Source organism: Nicotiana tabacum, chromosome 20 (assembly GCF_000715075.1).
Source record: "Nicotiana tabacum cultivar K326 chromosome 20, ASM71507v2, whole genome shotgun sequence".
NCBI classification, from domain to species: domain Eukaryota; kingdom Viridiplantae; phylum Streptophyta; class Magnoliopsida; order Solanales; family Solanaceae; genus Nicotiana; species Nicotiana tabacum.
Window position 1 is genome coordinate 22571730 of NC_134099.1, and position 22246 is coordinate 22593975.

The window sequence follows — 22246 nt, forward strand, 5'->3', positions numbered from 1 at the left end:
CTCAATATAGCGTTACGATGTGAAAGTCCGGGGTTTCAAACCCTCAGAATAGCATTTACATCTATTACTCACCTCTAACCGGCCGTAGACTAGTCCGCAATGCCCTTTCCTCTTGAATCGACCTCTTCGCGCGTTGAATCTAGTCAAAACCACAACGAATACGTTACAATAGGCTAAGGGAATATAACCCAATCGAAAAGACTCGAAAAATATCGAAAATCCCGAAATTAGCAAAACCCGAGCCCCGGGCCCATCTCGAAATTCAGAAATTTTTACATCAATACGACTCTTATCTCTCCACGAGTCTATACATACCAAATTCACAAAAATCAGAGTTCATTTGACCTCTCAAATCACCATTTAATTCTCTTAAGTTTCAAGCTCTAAACCATTATTTTGTCCATAAATTACTTGAGTTTTCAGCTCTAATCCATGTATTTAACTTGGAAATAAGTAGAAATAACTCACCTTTGATGCTTGATGAAATACCCCTTGAAATTCTCTCCAAAATAATCCAAGCCAAATGAAAGAAATGGAAAAAATAAGCCAAATCCGTGTTTAAAAGAATCTGCCCGTGCTTCGTCGAGTTGTACCTTGCACTTGTGCTATACAAGTTGTACATCCTATTTAAATTGTTCCTTGTCGGACACCTTTTGTTTAAACACCCATAACGTCTTGTATAAATATTCAAATGACAAACGGTTTGAAGATTTAGAAACTAGACTCAACGATCTTTAATTTGATAGGTTGTTGACCATATAACTCTTTATATATCCCGAGATATGAGCTTCTAAATCGGCTCCATGAAATCAGAAAATTTCTGGAGAAACTGCTCCACCAGTCATCTTCAATCAATCATAAATTTCTCTACAAATGTCCAAATTACCATTTTTTTAGCTTTCTGGAAACTAGATACGAAGGGCTACAATTTGCGTTTTTGAATCATCTCAAATTTCCTTGTATATCAAAAGATATAGGTCTCCAAAGTACGCTCCACGACTGCACATTGCTGTCCAAAGACAGCTTAGCAACAGAAATTGCAGCAGCTTTTATTTTCACTAAAAAGGCTCTAGCTCCATCATACAAACTCGGAATTAGATGATTCTTGTTCCTATGAGTCACAAATAATAATACAAACACAACCCTTCAATCGAAACTCAATTCGGAGCTCGTTTGCCCAGTTCAATACCCATTTCGCTCGTTAAACAATTAACTCACATTTCACGTCAAAAACCCAATCGCGACTGGATGAAATTAAACCAAAATTTCCAGATCAGTCCTATAATTCATTATTTAAATTCTGGAAGTCTTGAAATCAAATTTGGATCTCTAAAACTAAAAATGGACCCTTGGATCATTACATGCTTATGCTCAAAACGACAAAAAACTTCCAAAAACTCTTCCAAAACTTATCCGAGCCTCATGGGACCCTGACCAAAAATGCCAACATAATTCATAACATCATTAAAACCTGCTCAAATCATCAAAACACCTCAAACAACATCAAATTACCCAAAACGCATCGAATTCAAGCCTAAGTTTTTAAAAACTTCCGAAAATACACTTTCGATCAAAAACCCGACCAAACGATGTCCGAATGACCTGAAATTTTGCACACACATCACAAATTACATAACAAAGCTACAACAATTCTCGGAATTCTATTTCGACTCCCGGATCAAAATCTCACCTATCAACCGGAATTCGCCAAAATACTAACTTCGCCAATTCAAACCTAATTCTACACCGGACCTCCAAAATTACTTCTGATCACACTCCTAAGTCACAAATCATCCCTCGAAACTAACCGAATCATCGGAATTCAAATCCGATCCCTCTAACACATAAGTCAACATTCGGTTGACTTTTCCAACTTAAACTTCCTTAAAAGAGACTAAGTGTCTCAAACCTTACCAAAATCATTCCGGAATGACTTCAAATTTTGCACACAAGTCACATTCGACATTACAGACTTGCCCCATCTTTCGGAACTGCATTCCGACCCCGATATCAAAATTTCCACTTCCGGTCGAATTTTCTCAAAAACCTTCAAATTTCTATATTTAGCCAAATGACTTCAAAATGACCTCCGGACATCCGAATTCACTTCCGATCGCGCTCCCAAATCCAGAATCACCATACGGAGCTAATCCCAGTCTCGGAATCCCAAACGGACATCAATAACACTGAAATGCATTTTAAACCAAACTGATGCAATTTCTTCTAAAATGCTATCTTCCACAATAGGCGCCAAAACGCTCCCGGGTTATCCAATACCCGATCCGAGCATACGCCCAAGTCCAAAATCATCAAACGAACCTGTTGGAACCTTCGGATCCCAATTTCGAGGCCGTTTACTCAAAATTCCAATCCTAGTTCATTTCTTCAATTTTAAGCTTTCAAAATGAGAATTTCCATTTAGATTTAACTCCAAACTTCCTGAATTTTAATTCTGACCATACACACAAGTCAATATACCTGAGATGAAGCCGCTCATGGCCTCAAACTGCTGAATGACGCGCCGGAGCTCAAAACGACCGGTCAGGTCGTTACAATCTCTCACACTTAAACATACGTTCGTCTTCGAACGTGCTGAGAACTACACTGAAGTAGTCTGAAATCACTTTTTTAACACATCATGCACCTTCCCATGCTACCACTACTCCGTTGAGCACATTAGCTCGATAATTCTGTAGATATACTTATTTATTCAAGCAAATAAGCCATTCGGCCCAATTCCAACATCCTGAATTTCCCTGCCAAGCCTGTTTCCATCATACGACCACCATATCAATCTCCACACGCTGTACCCAAACATGACTGCATAACTTTGCTGAGTTCACACTTTGCATCACTTACTCATAGAACCACAATAACATTCTTTAAGCATAATGGTCGAAATTCCACGAACCTGATGCTCCCATTGCATCTCATGATCTACACAGGTCTTGCTCTAGTTTTTTTATTTTTTTTTATATTTTTTTTTCAACACCGATACGACTGAAGAGATGTGCCAAAATTCACAACCAACTGCTGAATCAACAATTCATTGGATCTACACTCCTGACAAGTTCCATTACCTTGTTCTAAACCAAAGAATGATCTTTGCTCTATAATATACTTCATATAATCAGTTTGCACTGACCCCAAATCTAGTAATCTCGTCTCACCCAGTATGAACTGCTCAGGCAATAAGCCACCTCAGACATAATCAAAAATCCCACAAGGCACCACAATGTGCCAGTATGCTATCAATTCGAACGCGATACAAAAGGAAGGCGAACTCTAGAAGGAACTACTCAACTCGCACACTAACATAGACTTCCTCAGAAAATAGGGAAACAGAACACACAAAAGCAAATATGGGCACTGAACTGAACATCACATTGTTTCGGCGTGCAACCCGAACCAAACAACATACCCATGGCGGTGTGCCACCCGATCCACATATAGGACTCACATAAGGAGATACACGTCGAGATGAATAGCTCACCACATCCAAATACCGAATATCGGTCATAAACACACTAAGGAGCATAATACCATTCCCAAGGAAACATATAGCGTTATAGGCTATAACTCAAGCACAACTGAGGTGCGATACATGATCTAAGTCTCAAGAGCCATCCTGCTCATATAACATCACCGCTGAGCGGAACCTCAACACATAAGGAATTTACCAAGCCGTCTCACAATTCATACATCGCATTATATCTTTACATGAATTATCTGACCACGAAATAAGACTGCGACTATCCTTCCATAAAGAGCGCATTGCTGAAATAAACATAACTGGCCTGACGTAAGGCTCACTTCCACATTTAAATCTATCCACCGACCTCAAGTCGATCCTGATCGTGCCAAGCTAGGCCACTAATCTTTCACAGGTCCATAACCCAATAAACAAAGTGCCCTCCAGGCATAAATTCTCAAATGGATGATATTACCAAAATCCTCATACTTGGTTTAAATTTCTAATTAATCAAGTGACTACATGTCACACTTATACAATATTCCTGTGGGACAAGCTCCCACCATCTTCCGAAATAATTAACGGGTCTGCACATCCAAACCACCGACTGCACTAACGCTGAAAAGCGATCAAGAATCCCTAACCAGGATGCAAAGCCTTTCTCACAGAACACCGACCTCAGGTGATACTGACGTCAATACCCATCTTACTCAAAACACTGAAACTCATATACTGCTCATCCGAGATCGTGACATCACAGTCATTGACCAAACTGCAACCTTGGTCCTTACTTCAAATTCCATACCAGTCACTGCACCTCACGTGCCAATATACGATAGACGCGATTTCCATCACAACTCTGGAACCGCCGATAGGCTAATACTTCATCACATAAGACTTTTCATTTAACTCACTTCAGGAGAACTATAGCAGCATACAGGCGAATCCTCATAATCGTCGAATATGCCAATCTCTAAGTAGTTGTCCAAGCCACCATAACACTTTCTGGGATCCGCCTACTCATAATAGGCCCTAACAAAAGAATGCTTCAGAATAACATCAATCACTGCGGCCGATAAGCCTCACATGCATAACTCGATCACGCTGAACGAACCGATCACTGACACCAGTATACCAACTCAACTATGGCTAATCAATCTACTTCCTTTCAATTTATCCTTGATTGCCTTAGAAATAATAATATCTCCCTTTAACACCTAACTTATTTCAACCAAACTCACCCCGAGTGACCTTAAATCACGAGACCATGCTGTCTCAAATACCATGACCATTTCATGTCTCTCAAATGCTACACCGCAAGTCAAAACATCATAGAACATTATGTGCCTTTCTTCATAAGCTGCTTCAAAAGCTTGACTCTTAACCGTACTTATAGACTCAAAATCATTAGGCACCACACTTTACCTCTTGAATTAACTAGGACCGCTATTGAGAGCCACCCAGCTCTGACTTGGCCTCGAATGCAACCAACTCTACTGAATTTTATAACATATGAATACCCTCTCGATAAAGCACCTAGAGGGATCACTTCCCTCGAAGCCTGCACATATACGAGACATAAATCATGAATCTTCCCTCAAGTCTGAACATGAGCCAATAAGGCTAACCATAGCATGCATCCAACAATTCATTTACTCAAATTACCACTCATGGTCCTCTTCCGTAGCTGCAATAACCACCAATACGCCAATAACCAGAATTCACGCAGGTAATAAACCGTGCAATCAGCTAATCAACAGCAAGCTCCCCAACTTGGCTCGAAGCCATAGATCACAACACATATACTCTATTGCTATCGTAATATCATGGTGAGATTTAACTCACTCCATCATAAGCTCATGGAAACACGAATCATCTGGAATTTTAACTCTTCTGCAATTCTTGCATTTACTCACACAACAGCTAAGCCCACTTACTAAGTCCTAAATTTTTCAAAAATTTCGGCAGAGCCTCCTTTGTAATTAGTCCTATCCACCTGCCAGAGAATCACCAAAACCATCCTAACAACACATCCACAACTTGACAAAGCATCACAATGCATATCAATTACATAAATCTAAATTGATACATGGACATGCGTTGCACCTATTTGAATCATAACACATAGAAAATACCCTTCAACCCTCCATTATTGGGCTATTCAACCAAGTAGGAACATATTCTTCCTTTAATATTTTCGACCTTCAAGGTGGTCTCCTTGACTCAACGATTTCGTCATAATACATTTACGGAAGCGATCTCAGCTCCCAGACTTATCTAACTAGGAGACACGAAAAATATTCTTCACGCGCCCATAACTTGGGCTACTCAACAAATCACAATAAGAAACGAATCACTTAACAGTTCATCTACTATCCAGTAGGCTTCTTCGCCACTACCAAGTCGTACAAATACACCTCGCAACACTAACATACTCATCACGTGGATATCCAACTGCCATTCCGGCTAACAAGGACAATAATGAACATATGAGTTCAAAACACTTGCTCACAAAATCAGCACCTCGGTGCTCAAGCCATTGGCAAAGATTTGGCTTCAAGTCCTCCAGACTGGTATAACTTCAAACTCACAGAGATTACACCTCGCCCCTCGATCGGGGAATCAAAAGCCATCGAGACACATCTGATACTAAGCTCCCGTTGGTGCATACGATCACGCGGAAGGAATTTCAAAAGTTTCTTTTCAAGCTAAATCAAGGACGCACGATAAGAATTCAAGAATGTGAAGTTTTACTAAAGGTTCGGCAGCCTCTCGAGGATAAGTACAGACGTCTCCATACCGATCCGCGAGACTCTACAAAACTGGCTCATGACTCGCGAGACCAAGTAACCTAGGCTCTAATACCAACTTTTTCACGACCCAAATCCCTGTCGTGATGGCGCCCAACACACTACTAGGCAAGCCCGACTATTATTCAAAACTTAACCCAATTTATCAAAAATAGCGGAAAGAAATATCAATTAAGAAAGATTAAAGTACTGAAGATTTTAACAAAATACATAATATAATCTCACTAGGACCCGGTGTCACGAATCTGAGCCTCTAGAATACAGAATATCATCCTAATACACGGTATATCCAAAGTCCGATAATGCAGAAATAAAGAGATAGGATAGGAGGGAGAAGATCAATGGCTGCGAACGCCGTGCAACTACCTCGATAATCCCAGAGGCTGGATCTGCTGATCAACTGGATCTACTGAGCCTGAGACTGTCCTGGATTTGCACACAAGGTGCAGGGAGTAAAGTGAGTACTCCGACCCAGTGAGTAATAAAAGTAACTACAGTCCGAAGATAAAAAAATCCAGTAAATACACAAAGTAAGCTACAATCCGAATATATAGCAACATATGGAACTGAGCATCTAAACACCAGTATAAATACAAATACATGAATGCAATGCAATGCAGATGATGGTACATTCCAGTACCCACTGCGGCGTGCAGCCCGAGCCATCCATATTTATTTATCGTCGATGACGCTCACTGGGGGTGTGTATAGACTCCGGAGGGGCTCCTACAGCCCAAGCGCAATATCTTGGTGTTACCTAACCGATCAACCATTGTTACCTGACCAATTTATATCATATAGTGCCATTGTTACCACTATTCAAGTATATCATCCAGTGTCATTGTTACCACTATTTCAAGTGTATCACACAGTGTCATTGTTACCACTGTGTCAAGTATATCACACAGTGTCATTATTACCACTGTTTCAAGTCACTTTATAATCAGTCCAGAAAATAATATAATAAGCCCCTTGGGCATTTACAAAACAGAAGTTCCCAGCCCGGAATACATTTAAAAATATCATTTAAGTTTTCAACACTTAGAATTATAGCTGAGTTTGCAAAATAGCATTTAAAACCTTGGACTGAAATTAAATGATATGCAAATCATGCTAAGCCGTAATATCAATCCTCGAAGGATTTTACAAATCGGTACAAGGCCCCAAACATGGCATCAAGCCCAGTAATATCAATGAAGTATGTGTATCAAACACCAGTATAGTATAAACATCACACGGGGTGGACCAAGTAACAATCCCCAGTAGTATCCGACCCCGCACTCGCCATGGAGTGCGTGTCACGCCTCAATATAGCGTTACGATGTGAAAGTCCGGGGTTTCAAACCCTCAGAATAGCATTTACATCTATTACTCACCTCCAACCGGCCGTAGACTAGTCTGCAATGCCCTTTCCTCTTGAATCGACCTCTTCGCGCGTTGAATCTAGTCAAAACCACAACGAATACGTTACAATAGGCTAAGGGAATATAACCCAATCGAAAAGACTCGAAAAATGTCGAAAATCCCGAAATTAGCAAAACCCGAGCCCACGTCTCGAAATTCAGAAATTTTTACATCAATACGACCCTTATCTATCCACGAGTCTATACATACCAAATTCACAAAAATCGGAGTTCATTTGATCCCTCAAATCACAATTTAATTCTCTTAAGTTTCAAGCCACAAACCATCATTTTTGTCCATAAATTACTTGAGTTTTCAGCTCTAATCCATGTATTTAACTTGGAAATAAGTAGAAATAACTCACCTTTGATGCTTGATGAAATATCCCTTGAAATTCTCTCCAAAATAATCCAAGCCAAATGAAAGAAATGAAAGAAATAAGCCAAATCCGTGTTTAAAAGAATCTGCCCGTGCTTCGTCGAGTTGTACCTTGCACTTGTGCTATACAAGTTGTACATCCTATTTAAATTGTTCCTTGTCGGACACCTTCTGTTTAAACACCCATAACATCTTGTATAAATATCCAAATGACAAACGGTTTGAAGATTTAAAAACTAGACTCAAAGATCTTTAATTTGATAGGTTGTTCACCATATAACTCTTTATATATCCCGAGATATGAGCTTCTAAATAGGCTCCATGAAATCAGAAAATTTCTGGAGAAACTACTCCACCAGTCATCTTCAATCAATCATAACTTTCTCTACAAATTTCCAAATTACAATTTCTTTAGTTTTCTGGAAACTAGATACGAAGGGCTACAATTTTTGTTTTTTAATCATCTCAAATTTCCTTGTAGATCAAAAGATATAGGTCTCCAAAGTACGCTCCACGACTGCACATTGCTGTCCAAAGACAGCTTAGCAGCAGAAATTGCAGCAGCTTTTATTTTCACTAAAAAGGCTCTAACTCCATCATACGAACTCGGAATTAGATAATTCTTATTCCTATGAGTCACAAATAATAATACAAACACAACCCTTCAATCGAAACTCAATTCGGAGCTCGTTTGCCCAGTTCAATACCCATTTCGCTCGTTAAACAATTAACTCACATTTCACGTCAAAAACCCAATCGCGACTTGATGAAATTAAACTAAAATTTTCAGATCAGTCCTATAATTCATGATTTAAATTCTGGAAGTCTCGAAATCAAATTTGGATCTCTAAAACTAAAAATAGACCCTTGGATCATTACATGCTTATGCTCAAAACGGCAAAAATCTTCCAAAAACTCTTCCAAAACTTATCCGAGCCTCATGAGACCCTGACCAAAAATGCCAACATAATTCATAACATCATTAAAACCTGCTCAAATCATCAAAACACCTCAAACAACATCAAATTACCCAAAACGCATCAAATTCAAGCCTAAGTTTTCAAAAACTTTCGAAAATACACTTTCGATCAAAAACCCGACCAAACGATGTCCGAATGACCTGAAATTTTGCACACACATCACAGATGACATAACAAAGCTACAACAATTCTCGGAATTCCATTTCAACTCCCGGATCAAAATCTCACCTATCAACCGGAATTCGCCAAAATACTAACTTCGCCAATTCAAACCTAATTCTACAGCGGACCTCCAAAATTACTTCTGATCACACTCCTAAGTCACAAATCATCCCCCGAAACTAACCGAATCATCGGAATTCAAATCCGAGCCCTCTAACACATAAGTCAACGTTCGGTTGACTTTTCCAACTTAAACCTCCTTAAAAGAGACTAAGTGTCTCAAACCTTACCAAACTCATTCCGGAATGACTTCAAATTTTGCACACAAGTCACATTCGACATTACGGACTTGCCCCATCTTTCGGAACCGCATTCCGACCCCAATATCAAAATTTCCACTTCCGGTCGAATTTTCTCAAAAACTTCAAATTTCTATATTTAGCCAAATGACTTCAAAATGACCTCCGGACATCCGAATTCACTTCCGATTGCGCTCCCAAATCCAGAATCACCATACGGAGCTACTCTCAGTCTCGGAATCCCAAACGGACATCAATAACACTGAAATGCATTTTAAACCAAACTGATGCAATTTCTTCTAAAATGTTATCTTCCACAATAGGCGCCAAAACGCTCCCGGGTTATCCAAAACCCGATCCGGGCATACGCCCAAGTCCGAAATCATCACACGAACCTGCTGGAACCTTCGGATCCCAATTCCGAGGTCGTTTTACTCAAAATTCCAATCCTAGTTCATTTATTCAATTTTATGCTTTCAAAATGAGAATTTCCATTTAGATTTGACTCCAAACTTCCTGAATTTTAATTCTGACCATACACACAAGTCAATATACCTGAGATGAAGCCGCTCATGGCCTCAAACTGCTGAATGACGCGCCGGACCTCAAAACGACCGGTCGGGTCGTTACAAAAATATTTTTTTTTTCTTTTGGATGAGCTTTCACTTTTAATATCTTATACACGTATGCCTTATAAAATAATAGATTGTGTACCTCTGAGTCATATTTCATGTATGATTTGGATGATATTACTTCCTATGTGTACTTTCTAAGCTCTTGCATTGTACATTCTAATGATGTTAAAAAGTTTCTGTGTTCTGAAAGAGTTAGTGATAGAGTTATTTGAATTTATGCAATTCTGAATTGTTTATTAAAATCATGTTTTGCACAATGAAGTCGATGTCGTAAAAGATCTATATTAAATGCAAGAATGTTAAATAATATATTTGGAATATGTTATAGATCTTAATAAAAAGTAATGTCGAAACATACGTTGGGGATTGGTGCTCCCTAGCAAAAAAAATTTAGACAGAAAATTCAATTAAATTCATCTTTTTCTTTTTGGTTTAATTTTTTTTAATACGGTCTTACAAATACATCTGTTTTCAATATCTCTCTCCACTTTTTTTACATCCAGTACAATGTAATACAAAGGCATACATTTAAACGAGCAACAACAATCCAAACAAGCTGTAAGCGTTCAATGTAACTGATGCATGCACCTCCGCCTCCATCTAGACCTCTAGCTCAATGGAAGCTCAAGAGCTAAACGACGGCCGGAAAGCCCATACAACAAAAATAGCTCTAACAGCAATATCGGCGATGGCGGCGGAAACAGCAACTTTTCCGATTGACCTCATAAAGACGCGGCTTCAACTCCACGGTGAATCTCTCCCCTCATCTCGCCGGACATCCGCCGTTCGAGTAGTATCAGAGATCTTAAAAAACGACGGCGCTTTAGGACTATACAAAGGATTATCACCGGCAATTATAAGACATTTATTTTACACTCCAATCCGAATCGTGAATTATGAATTTTTGCGGAATTTTTTGGTTCCTGCTGATCATACTGTTTCTCTGTCTAGCAAAGCCTTAATTGGTGGACTATCTGGTGTTATTGCTCAGGTGAATAATAAATTGAAATCTCACTGATTTTTGAAATTATATTGTTGTATTGAGCTAAATGAATTGAGATATCGTATTAACTTGGTCTGATTTACTTCTCTTCTTCCGTATTTGACTTTATTGTTATGCTGAATTTAATTAAAAAAAGTTCGAAATGTTGAATGATAAACAAGTTAATTGAGAAGATGTCACATGAAATTTGAAATAATAGTATAAAGCACTAACTTGTTTCATTTTATATGTAGGAATTTGACTAGACGTGGAGGTAACTTTTTAAATTGAGATATGTATTATATTAGTAGTAGTGGCAGTGGTAGAATGTGTAATAAAAATTTGACTGGAAAAAGTAGTTTGATAAGGAAAACATCAACTTTAAATAGTTAAACGAATTTGAATAATTGAAAAGTTGTAAAAGTTTGTATCAGACAATCAGTAGTGGACTAATCTCAAATATTTTGACATTCCAAGATGGCAAAGGAGTTACATATTTCGGACCAGAGTGGTTTTAAATGATGTTAAATTTGAATGAGTAGATAGAAGAAGTTTGTCTTTTAAAGTAGGTCAAATATTGGGAGGTGGAGGTGGGAGTATGTGGTTATGCTTTCCTGCAGTTGGATTGATGAACTTCTCTATTGCAGCGCGTGTAAAGAAATTTATGTTTATGTTCTAAAGGATTAACACCTTTTTGTTAGAAGGTGAAACTATTATGTTTAGTTTGTAAGAGTTTGAGTACAAATGGTTAAGATGGAGTGAGATTCTTTCAGGGAAATGTCTTTCAGTGAAACTTTTTTCTTTACCATTTTCCTATGTTGACTTGGGAGCTTATTGATGATAGTAGTGGGTTGCTGATAGTAGTGAAGAAAGGTGGTGGCAGCAATTGTGGTTCTGGGTGCTGATAAAATTTGTGGCAGGTCGTATGCGATGGTTACTGCAGTATTCTTTAGTGTGGTTGTTAGAGTTGGATGGATGACTAATGCAGTGAGTGGTCAGAGCTCATATCCCCTTAATGTTGCAAGATTCTTTCACTTGGAGAAGATTTTTCATGACTTAAAACACTAAAAAGACAATTAGAAAATGCTTCTGGAGAAGATTTTTTAATCAGAATGCTTACAGTGGAGATATTTCTAGTCCTACCAAGTAGATTTTAAATGCTTTTTTGCTGGTCTACACCTATTGGATTTGTATGTCTACCTAGTTAAAAGATTCAGTGCAATAGAGCCTTGCCTTAGTGCTTGATGGAGAAATGGCTTCAAGGTGGTTGCAAGTTGCAACAGGACTGATTAGAAACTTAGAGTAAAATAAAAGGGATTCAAACCAATCATCTATGCGCAATGGAAAATTAGTTGGGTTAGCTATATGAATCTTTTGCAGCCATAACACTAAATAATTTTTCTTTTAAGGAAATTTAGGAGTTTCTTGTGGCAGAGGTACTCTAAGTATAAAATTTGTACCTACACTGACATCCATGACTCTAAACAAAATAGAAATACTCTTCTCAAGAGCTAAGTCTTAACCTCTACTAGTTGGTATTAAGTATTTGCTTGTACTTTGCCATGTTCTTCGAGATGTTTACATGAATTCCGAAAATGTAAATGTTTAATTAATACAAATTAAAGTCAGATCCTCTTTCACATTAAAAATACAGGAGATGGACAAGTGTTTCTTTTTGATGGATTCATCATGATCTGAATTGAGTTGAGCAACTTATATATGCTCTTTAGGGAAGAGCAATCTCTCTATTAGATTGTTGATTACTTTGTCAGTTCTTTGTTTCCTTGGTGGCACCTGAGACTTTGTAGTAAACAGATGAAGAAACTGGTGATCACTGGCACAAAACTTGGTTGCATACTTGTCATAAGTTGTTAGTTTTGTGGAACAGAGGAATACAAGGCTCTTTTATAGTTATTCTTTTTGATTAGTTTGTTCATTCCGAGAAAAAGTCAGCTGCCTTAAACATTCTTTAGAACAGTTTCCTTTTGTTTTGAAATTTTACTATACCTAGAGATAGATGCTGATAGGTGCCCTTGTAAGGGTCTATGAAGCTCTTATTTGTTGATGTTTGTTGAATTTATCACTCTGTTAATTTTATAGAAACGAGTTACTTTTATCTCTCCGCCAAAGATGGTATCATGAAAAACCCTTTGTCTTCTCATCTTTAATTTTGTCATCTTTAAAAATATTTCACATGACATTATCTTATTTATGTTTTTCATCTCTGTAGCTTTCTGCATGTTGGGAAGAATGTAAAGTATGATCAGCTAATGCTAAGTTGATAAAAGAAATGTTGATACTGCTAAGCTGAGAATAATGTGAAGTATGATGGGCTACCTGTCCCCACAAAAAAAGAAAATGGAAAAAAGAGAAAAAGAGATAAAAGGAGAAAAATAAATAAGTGAGTATGCAAAAACCTTTTAGTTTACTTGCTTGTTGTGCTTAAGCTTTCAATTCCCTTCGGCGGCATTCATTGTGGAACATGTCATAGTTGTTTGTCTTCTTGTGATTCAGGTTGTGGCAAGCCCAGCTGATCTTGTCAAAGTTAGGATGCAAGCAGACAGTAGAATGGCAAGTCAGGGTATGGAACCTCGATATTGTGGGCCATTTGATGCTTTTAACAAGATTATTCGGACTGAAAGCTTCCGAGGACTTTGGAAAGGCGTGTTCCCAAATGTCCAAAGAGCTTTCTTAGTTAACATGGGAGAATTGGCATGCTATGATCATGCAAAGCGCTTTGTTATCAACAACAACATAGCGAATGATAATATTTACTCACACACTTTATCATCTATAATGTCAGGCTTGTCAGCTACTACATTGAGTTGTCCGGCAGATGTAATTAAGACAAGAATGATGAATCAGGCTGCTGACAAGCAAGGGAAGAATAAGTATAGAAACTCCTATGATTGTCTTGTCAAAACTGTCAGAATTGAAGGAGTCAAAGCATTGTGGAAGGGATTCTTTCCTACATGGGCAAGACTTGGCCCTTGGCAATTTGTATTCTGGGTATCATATGAAAAATTCCGACAAATTGCTGGTCTCTCTTCATTTTAACCAATTCATCATGCTGTGCGTATAAAACAGCGGAACAAAGGTTAGGTTTTCACGTTTTTCCTTTGGACTGATCTTGAGTTACGTATGTTATATCATGGTGGGTGTATGAGAAAGCCCAGTATGCTTCTTTACTCCCTTTCACGAGAAAATTGGGGAATAGATTTCTCTACTTGGATTCATTCAGTATTGGCTAAGCATGCACCAGTTTTCTCTGCTTGAGTCATTTAAACTGTTTTGTTATCTGTTCTTCATCCAAATATTAGCTGGTCGATCTGCAAATATGGCTGTGCCAGGGACACTAAGAATTTCTCATATTTGCGGGGAAGTTCAGAAACAACCAATTGGGAGGTATCAATACGAAGAAGACATCACTATTCTTGTTCTTAAACTGAGCCGGAGAGCAATCCGTTGGAACAAGCAATACATGTGCCGGTTGGGTGTTAAAGTTGTAGCTTGAGCCATTATTTCTCAAGTTGTGAAATAAAACTAAGAAAACACTAATTCTAAGAAAGATAGCAAGATGAAAAAAAGAAAAGGAAAAAAAAAGATAGAAAGATATTGGGACCTAAGTTACTCGAATACAGGTGCGGGTGTCCGACACGAGTACGGTCTAGAGGTTGGATCCTTCGAGATATAAATTCTACGGAAAATGGTCATATATGCCATTGAACTATGCTAATTATGACAAATATGCGCAATCCGTCTAATACTTGCTCATTCATGCCCTTAGTTTAACGGAACCACTATTTTGTCATTCTTAAATAATTAATAATCGGACCCAACCAATATTCGCTGATCCGATACGTTAGGACCCGACCCGCCCTATATTTCAAAGATTTTTTTTTGATATATTGTTTTTGTTTAATTGAGAAATTGTATGATAATCTTATTTATTTATTCGAGTAATTGATAATCGGTTTTTTTGTTATACATCATTTCGGGAAGTAATCCTACTAAAAGTAGTAAGTGATATTTATTTATTGTTTTAATAATATAATATTCGAATTAATTTGTACTTTTTTCAATCATTTTACCATCTATTTTTATTTTTCTCAGTGATGCTTGTTATGAAATAATATTTGTTATAAAATAATTAATTAATAAAAATAGAAAAGAGGTACCACTGTTTTAGCAGTGGTGCTTGGTATGAAATAATTGATTAATAAAAATGGAAAAGAAGCATCATTGTTTAACAATTTATTACTTATTTCATAACAAATTTGTAATGCAGAAAATAATCCAATAAAATAATAATCAATCATATAATGATCACTTATCTAAACCAAAAAAACCCGGATCCATCAGGTTAAATTATAGTGAACATGGAGTTATTTATATTTGTATTGGTAAAAAATACAAATAGATTGTGATAACAATAAAAATAGATGGTAAAATGATCTAAAAAAACACAAACTCGTTCGAATATTATATTATTTAAATAACGGAAAAGAGCCAAAACTATCCCTTTCGTTTGCTAAATGGTTTATAAATACCCTCCGTCCATCTATCCGTTCAAAAAAACACACTCTGTCTATCTATCCGTTCAAAAAAATACACGAAGTTAATTCTATTAACAAAAATACCCCCGCGACTAACGGCAGAACTGATGGGCCTTTCATTTAATGACGTGACGATTTTTAATTGGGCCACGTGGCATTATTGACCAAGAATCAAATATGGGTCTTATATTTACCCATTTACGTGGTCCGACCCTATTTATTTGACCCGCCTAATTATTTTTTTTCTTTTTTTTTCTTTGCTTTTTTTCCTCTCTTTTTCCTTATCACCCAGCACACCCACTCTCACCCACTCTCATCTCACAAAGAATTTTTAGCGTTTCTTTGTGTTTGAAAATATGGCTTTGGCTTTCACTTCATCTGCAATTCATGGCTCTTTGTCCTCCTCTTTTTATTCTTATGAACATCTCAAAGGTAACCTTTTTTTTTTTTTTTTTTACTTTTTATAGATTCAATCTTTATCCTAGAATGTGATAATTTCAAAATACCCCTGACTAACGGCAGAACTGGTGGGTCTTTCATTTAATGACGTGGCGATTTTTAATTGGGCCATGTGGCAATCTTTGACTGGAACAAAAAATGGATATTATTTCAACCCATTTACCTTATCCGACCCATTTACAAAAATGGGTAGTATCTATCACACCCATTCCCACTCATCTGATCTCCCCCTTTCTTCTTCTCCAATTGGGACACTGCATACACACAATAACAAATTAATTAAAGAATAGATAAAACCCAAAATCAAATAACCCGAAATTCAAATCAGATTCTGAAATTTCTCCAATCAAACTCAGGATAAGTATTGAAACTCTTAAATGGAATATCAACAGATACATTTGGGTTGTTAAGTAAGAAGACAAGGATCAAAACAAACCAAAAATCTGAAACAAAAAAATTGAGCCCAAATACTAAAATTGTCCAAATATATCAATCAAATCTAGGAGAAATATTGAAACTTTGAAAGGGACAAGTAATAGAAATCTTTGGATTGTTCATAAGAAGACAAAAGAGCCACGAAATAACAGAGAAAAAATAACTACATATAACTGATACAAGCACATAAGAAAATTGAAACCAAGGTGCTAAAAAACTTGAAATTATCACATTCTAGGATAAAGATTGAATCTATAAAAGGTAAAACAAAGTAAAGGGTTACCTTTGGGATGTTCATAAGAAGAAGAAGAGGATGACAAAAAGCCATGAATTGTAGCTGAAGTGAAGCCAAAGCCATATTTTCAAACACAAAGAAAGATTTATTTCAACAAAGAGACGCTAAAAATTCTTTGTGAGATGAGAGTGGGTGTGCTGGGTGATAAGGAAAAAGAGAGGAAAAAAAAAGCAAAGAAAAAGAAAGAAAATAATTAGGCGGGTCAAATAAATAGGGTTGGACCAGGTAAATAGGGAAAAGATTGCAGTAAAAGATTGCCATGTAGCCCAATTAAAAATTGTCATGTCATTAAATGAACGGAAAAGGACCAAAACTATCCTTATCGTTTGCTAAATGGTTTATAAATACTCTCCGTCCATCTATCCGGATAGATGGACGGAATGTGTTTTTTTTGAACGGATAGATGGACGGAGGGTATTTATAAACCATTTAGCAAACGATAGGGATAGTTTTGGCCCTCTTCCGTTTAAATAATAAATAAATATCAATTACTACTTTTAGTAAGATTACTTCCCGAAATGATGTATAACAAAAAAAATCGATTATCAAATTACTCAAATAAATAAATATGATTATCACATAATTTCTCAATCAAACAAAAATAATTTATCAAAAAATATCTTTGAAATAAGGGTGGTTCGGGTCCTAACGGATCGGGTCAGCAAATTTGGGTTGGGTCCGGTTATTCATTATTTAAAAAAGTCAAAATAGTGGTTCCGTTAAACTAAGGGCATGAATGAGCAAGTATTGGACGGATTGAGAATATCTGTGCCAAACTATTAACGATGGGCATATCTGTCCTAATTCGCGTAGTTCACTAGCATATATGGCCCTTTTCCGTAAATTCTAAGATTTGGGGATACAGATCCTAGCGTGAATATGGGTGCGGGAATCCTGGCTAAAAACAATTCAAAAAGTTAATAAAATAAAAATATCTTTAAATTATGAGCAATTTTGTGGAATACTTACGTATAACTTGTAACGTGTGGATTTCTTTTTTATTCTCAAGTTGTAGATAAGTAATGAATTGATTTCCCAGATAAATGTTACGATCCTAAAGAAGCTTTTTCCCATCCAGCTCACTTCAGTTTTAGTTGTTAGCTCAATTCAGTTGAATTAGCTGTTGGTTGTTAGATTAGTTACATTTCACGTGACTAGCACGCGCGTAGGAATAAGTAGAAGAAGGAATCCAAAAGTTAGTTATAACTAACTTTCCCACCTCTTCCTATATAATCGATATTCTCTCATTTTGTAAGATCATCAGATGATTTTGAATATAGAATTTCTCTCTTCTCTCGTCTCTTCTTCATCTCTATTTTTCCCAGAACTCCATTGAGTTCTCATCGAGCAAGCTGTTCAAGGACAATTCTTCTCATTTGTCCTTTAGGTGAGCTCATTGTCTTTCCTTTTTCTGTTCATATTGCAGAGGTCGTAACATTGGTATCAGAGCATTTTGCTCTTTGGATCTGTGTGTGGGCACATGATTTTTGCCCTATATGTATTACTCCAACAAATTTAAAACAAAATAATTTCTGTCAGTGTTTGCAATTTTGGGGATTTTCGTGGCATTTTCTGGTAATTGTTTGCATTTGTCTGTGCATTTTTATTTTATTTAATTAATGAAAATTGCAAAAAATATGTTGCATTTGCATTTAGGATTGAATTTTACATTTTAGGATTAATTGACAAATTAGTTATTTTATAAAAATGGGAAAACTCATAAAAATAGTTTATTTTGCACTTTTAATTTTGAATTTTGGTAATTTTTCCTTTAATTTGGTTTTTAATTATTTGTAGTAACAATTATTTGGTTTAATTAAGTTAATATGGCAGGATAATTTGGTTTAGGGTTTAATTAAGGTTTTAATTCCAATTTTGGAAAAAGAAAAAGAATTTTTAAAAGAAAAATGAAAAGGAAAAAAAGAAGAAGCAAATAATGAAAAGGAAAATCTGGACTAAAACCCATTTATTTGTCCCCAGCCCAAACGAATCGCCCCAATACCCTGCCCAAACCCGCCTCTACCCGGTCCATCCCCCAACTAAGTGAAACGACGTCGTTTCATGGGCATCAGATCAGGACCGTCGAGGTTTTTTGATCGGACGGTCCTGAAACCCAGGTCCCTTAGTATTTAATTGTCCAAAAGCCCTGTTCCCCCCGGTATCGTCTCTCAATCCCTCACCTCTTAGAGAACCCAAGCTTAACCCTAACGGAGCCGCCCCAATTTCCACCACCGTCCACCGGCGGCGCCACCCCCAACCACTCCCAAAATAACACCGCATGACCATCAAGAGCCCCTCATTCCAAATCCCCACTCCGTTTGCCTCGAATCAACCCAGAACTTCTCGAATCTTGATCTGAAGAGAAGAACCCTAAAATCCCAAAGTCCAAATCAACTGGTGTGTTGAAGATTTTAGACTGTAATGGACTTTATTCGCGTATTTTCAAATGAAAACACACGATTAAGGGCTATCCGGTCAGGAATTTGAAAAGCCCTTCAAAGTTTGTCGAATCGGCTCCTAGCTAGTGTTAGGTATCTTCTTTGTTCGTTTTGTTTATTTATTTATCTTTTCTTTTGTGTTTCTGCTTCGTCTCCTCTTCTGGGTTTTGTTTAGTTGTTCCGGAGTTTTGTTATTCATGCATGATTATTTCGGGATCCTTTTTAATTAGTTAATCGTCTAGCAGTTCAGTTAATTCCCTCTATTTGTGTCATTTAGTAGTAATTTAGTTTAGGGTCCTAGATTTCAAAATTGTTCCAGTACTTGGATGGTTCTGTCTCTCAGAAGCTCATAGAATTTAGGGATGTTAATGTACGAATTGGGCTTTAGTCTGTTGTTGACCCATCTCACAAATGTAGCCCGTTTAATTTGGTCTATATCCTTGGTCAATTTGACCCGTTTGGATTTCTGAAGTAATTTTCTAAGGGTTAAGGGGTAAATTAGGTAATTGGTTTAGGGAATCTAGGGTGTAACTGTTTGGGAAGCTTCTGGGAAGCTGGGTAGGGGACTACTTTGCAAAAACAGAATTTAAACTAGGGGTGTTTAAGCTAAAATGAAAATTAAAAAGGGACCAAAGGGCAAAAATGAACTCTTAAGGCCTGCCCTAATGCCTTGCCTATAAAGGCATCTCTATCTTGCCTTTCAAGGCATGGCTTCAAGAGCTAAAATACAGACCCAAGAAACTGGAAAGGGCTAAAAATCTCAGAAAATTCTAGACAAAAAAATTCAGAAAAGGTACTATTTCATTGAGTTCTTTGGCTAATTTCTGAAGTTTTCCTGATGATACAACAAATCCTGACTAGTCGACCTTAGAAATGGATTAAAATCAGCTTGGGTTGAAGTTTTCCTAGTCCATTTTTTTGGATTGAATTGGTTTCTTCAAGTACCTTGGATCAGTTATTCAGGGCATCGGGGAGATTGACGAGGATGTCACACACCGTATAGGGGTGGGGTGGATGAAGTGGAGGTTAGCGTTGGGAGTCTTGTGTGACAAGAAAGTGCCACCGTTACTAAAAGGTAAGTTTTATAGAGCAGTGGTTCGGCCTGCCATGTTATATGGAACTGAATGTTGGCCGGTAAAAAACTCACACATCCAAAAGATGAAAGTAGCAGAGATGAGGATGTTGAGGTGAATGTGCGGGCATACAAGGATGGATAAGATTAGGAATGAAGATATTTGAGAGAAGGTGGGCGTGGCCCCCATGGAGGACAAGATGCGGGAAGTAAGACTCAGATGGTTCGGGCACATTCAGAGGAGGAGCACTGATGCACCAGTGAGGAGGTGTGAGCGACTGGCTGTAGTGGGCACGCGGAGAGGTAGAGGGCGACCTAAGAAGTATTGGGGAGAGGTGATCAGACATGACATGGCGCGACTTAGGATTACTGAGGACATGGCCCTTGACAGAGAATTATGGAGGTCGAGCATTAAGGTTGTAGGTTAGGGGAAACTTGTGAATATTTCTACAGCACAATAGAGTGAGACTAGCCAGTTAGGAGTTAGACTAAGAATGTCATTGGTCGTCTATTGATGCAGGGCTTTACCTGCTAGTTGTACTATACCAACCATCTATTTCGTATTTCGTATTCTGTATTTCATATCTCTTATATTGCTGGTATTTTATTATGCATTTTTATGGTACTAATATATCGGCTCCTGTTGCTTTTTTGAGCCGAGGGTCTCCTGGAAACAGCCTCTCTACCCTTCGGGGTAGGGGTAAGGTCTGCGTATATATTACCCTCCCCAGACCCCACTTGTGGGATTATACTGGGTCGTTGTTGTTGTTGTTGTTGTTGTTGTTTATTTCAACTTCTGGGTTTGAAATTCGTTTTTTGGAGCTGATGGTCGATTCTGTTGATCTGCTTTGCTGCTGACCCTTGCTTTTGCTATTGCGTTGCTGATCTTCTTACCCTCTCTTATTTGTGATCTCAGGTACTTATTTAACTCTTCTCAATGTAAAAACCTTGTGATATGGAAATCTGGAAGACTTGAAGCATGTTGGCCATTTGTTCTTATTGTAAGAGCTTAATTTTGTCTTTATTTGGAAACTTAGTTTGTATATATTCATGTTTGTGTGTTGGTCAGTGACAATGCTCCTTGAGGGTGAGTCTGATTTGAAATAGACATGAGGTTCAATTTTGGTCGAATGCTCGGTAACTTGAAAACCAATGATGTATAAATAAACTTTGTCATGACATTTAGTTTTGAATCTTCCTGAAAGCTTAAACATCATGTTCGTTTAGTTGAATCAACGATGAAGTTCTGCATATAACTTTAAGCAGCAACCCGCTTAATTAGATGATTGAATGACTAAAATCAGTAGATATGGTAGCCTTTGTACAGGAGCAATATGATTAACTGTGCTGTTATGAGACTGAAGTTGTTAAATTCCATTGCCTATTGTTAGTAATTGGAATTGGAACTCATGAGTGCTTCCATGATTGGATCATTATTGGGTGTTATCTAACTGGTTAATGATGAGTTAAAACGACTCCCAAGGTTGCTTGTACAGGTACCAGTCCCTTCCTTGGCTCATGTTGAATTCACTGACAGCCTCAAACGGGGTAGGGATTCGATGATTGGTTCTTGACTCAACAGCTGCAAGGTTCAGAATTTGGGCTCACTTTGAGGCCCAGTTCGGAACGTGTTTTCTTGTATCAAATTGGGTTGGCCCAAGCCCTTTATGTAATGAATTAAGTTTACCTCACATAAGCCTTCCTAGTTAGTTTGAATGGAACCTTTAACTACATTTAGTGTTAATTAATTAAGCCCATCAAATAGATTGGAGGTGAGTCATAATTAGATAACTCATAACTCATGGCCCTTCAAACTATAGTTTGAATATCCACTTAAAAATGGAATCGAGGCGCGCCACGCCAAGTAAA

At 37.5% G+C, this 22246-nt stretch overlaps 1 protein-coding gene across 3 annotated transcripts; it reads left to right on the forward strand.

Moving 5' to 3' along the window:
- Positions 1-10603: 10603 nt before the first annotated feature.
- LOC107802088 (mitochondrial uncoupling protein 3) lies at positions 10604-14362 on the forward strand. 3 transcript variants are annotated; one of them, XM_075241279.1, is made up of 3 exons: positions 10604-11131; positions 13637-13703; positions 13926-14362. In XM_075241279.1, the coding sequence occupies exons 1-3, from the start codon at positions 10757-10759 to the stop codon at positions 14177-14179; spliced, it is 696 nt and encodes a 231-aa protein (XP_075097380.1). In that variant the 5' UTR covers positions 10604-10756; the 3' UTR covers positions 14180-14362. The 3 variants fall into 3 exon arrangements, 2 of the variants coding, with proteins under 2 accessions (XP_075097380.1, XP_016481013.1); XM_016625527.2 differs by having other exon boundaries at positions 10613-11131; positions 13637-14362; XR_012703970.1 differs by lacking the exons at positions 10604-11131; positions 13926-14362 and adding an exon at positions 13383-13523 and having other exon boundaries at positions 13637-13773.
- The last annotated feature ends 7884 nt before the right edge of the window (positions 14363-22246 follow it).

Excerpts from the sequence above, each read along its gene's own strand:
- LOC107802088 (XM_016625527.2), top strand. The coding sequence starts at position 10,757 with ATGGAAGCTCAAGAGCTAAACGACGGCCGGAAAGCCCATACAACAAAA. Across the intron at positions 11,132-13,636 it reads TATCTGGTGTTATTGCTCAG|GTTGTGGCAAGCCCAGCTGA; the intron begins GTGAATAATAAA and ends CTTGTGATTCAG.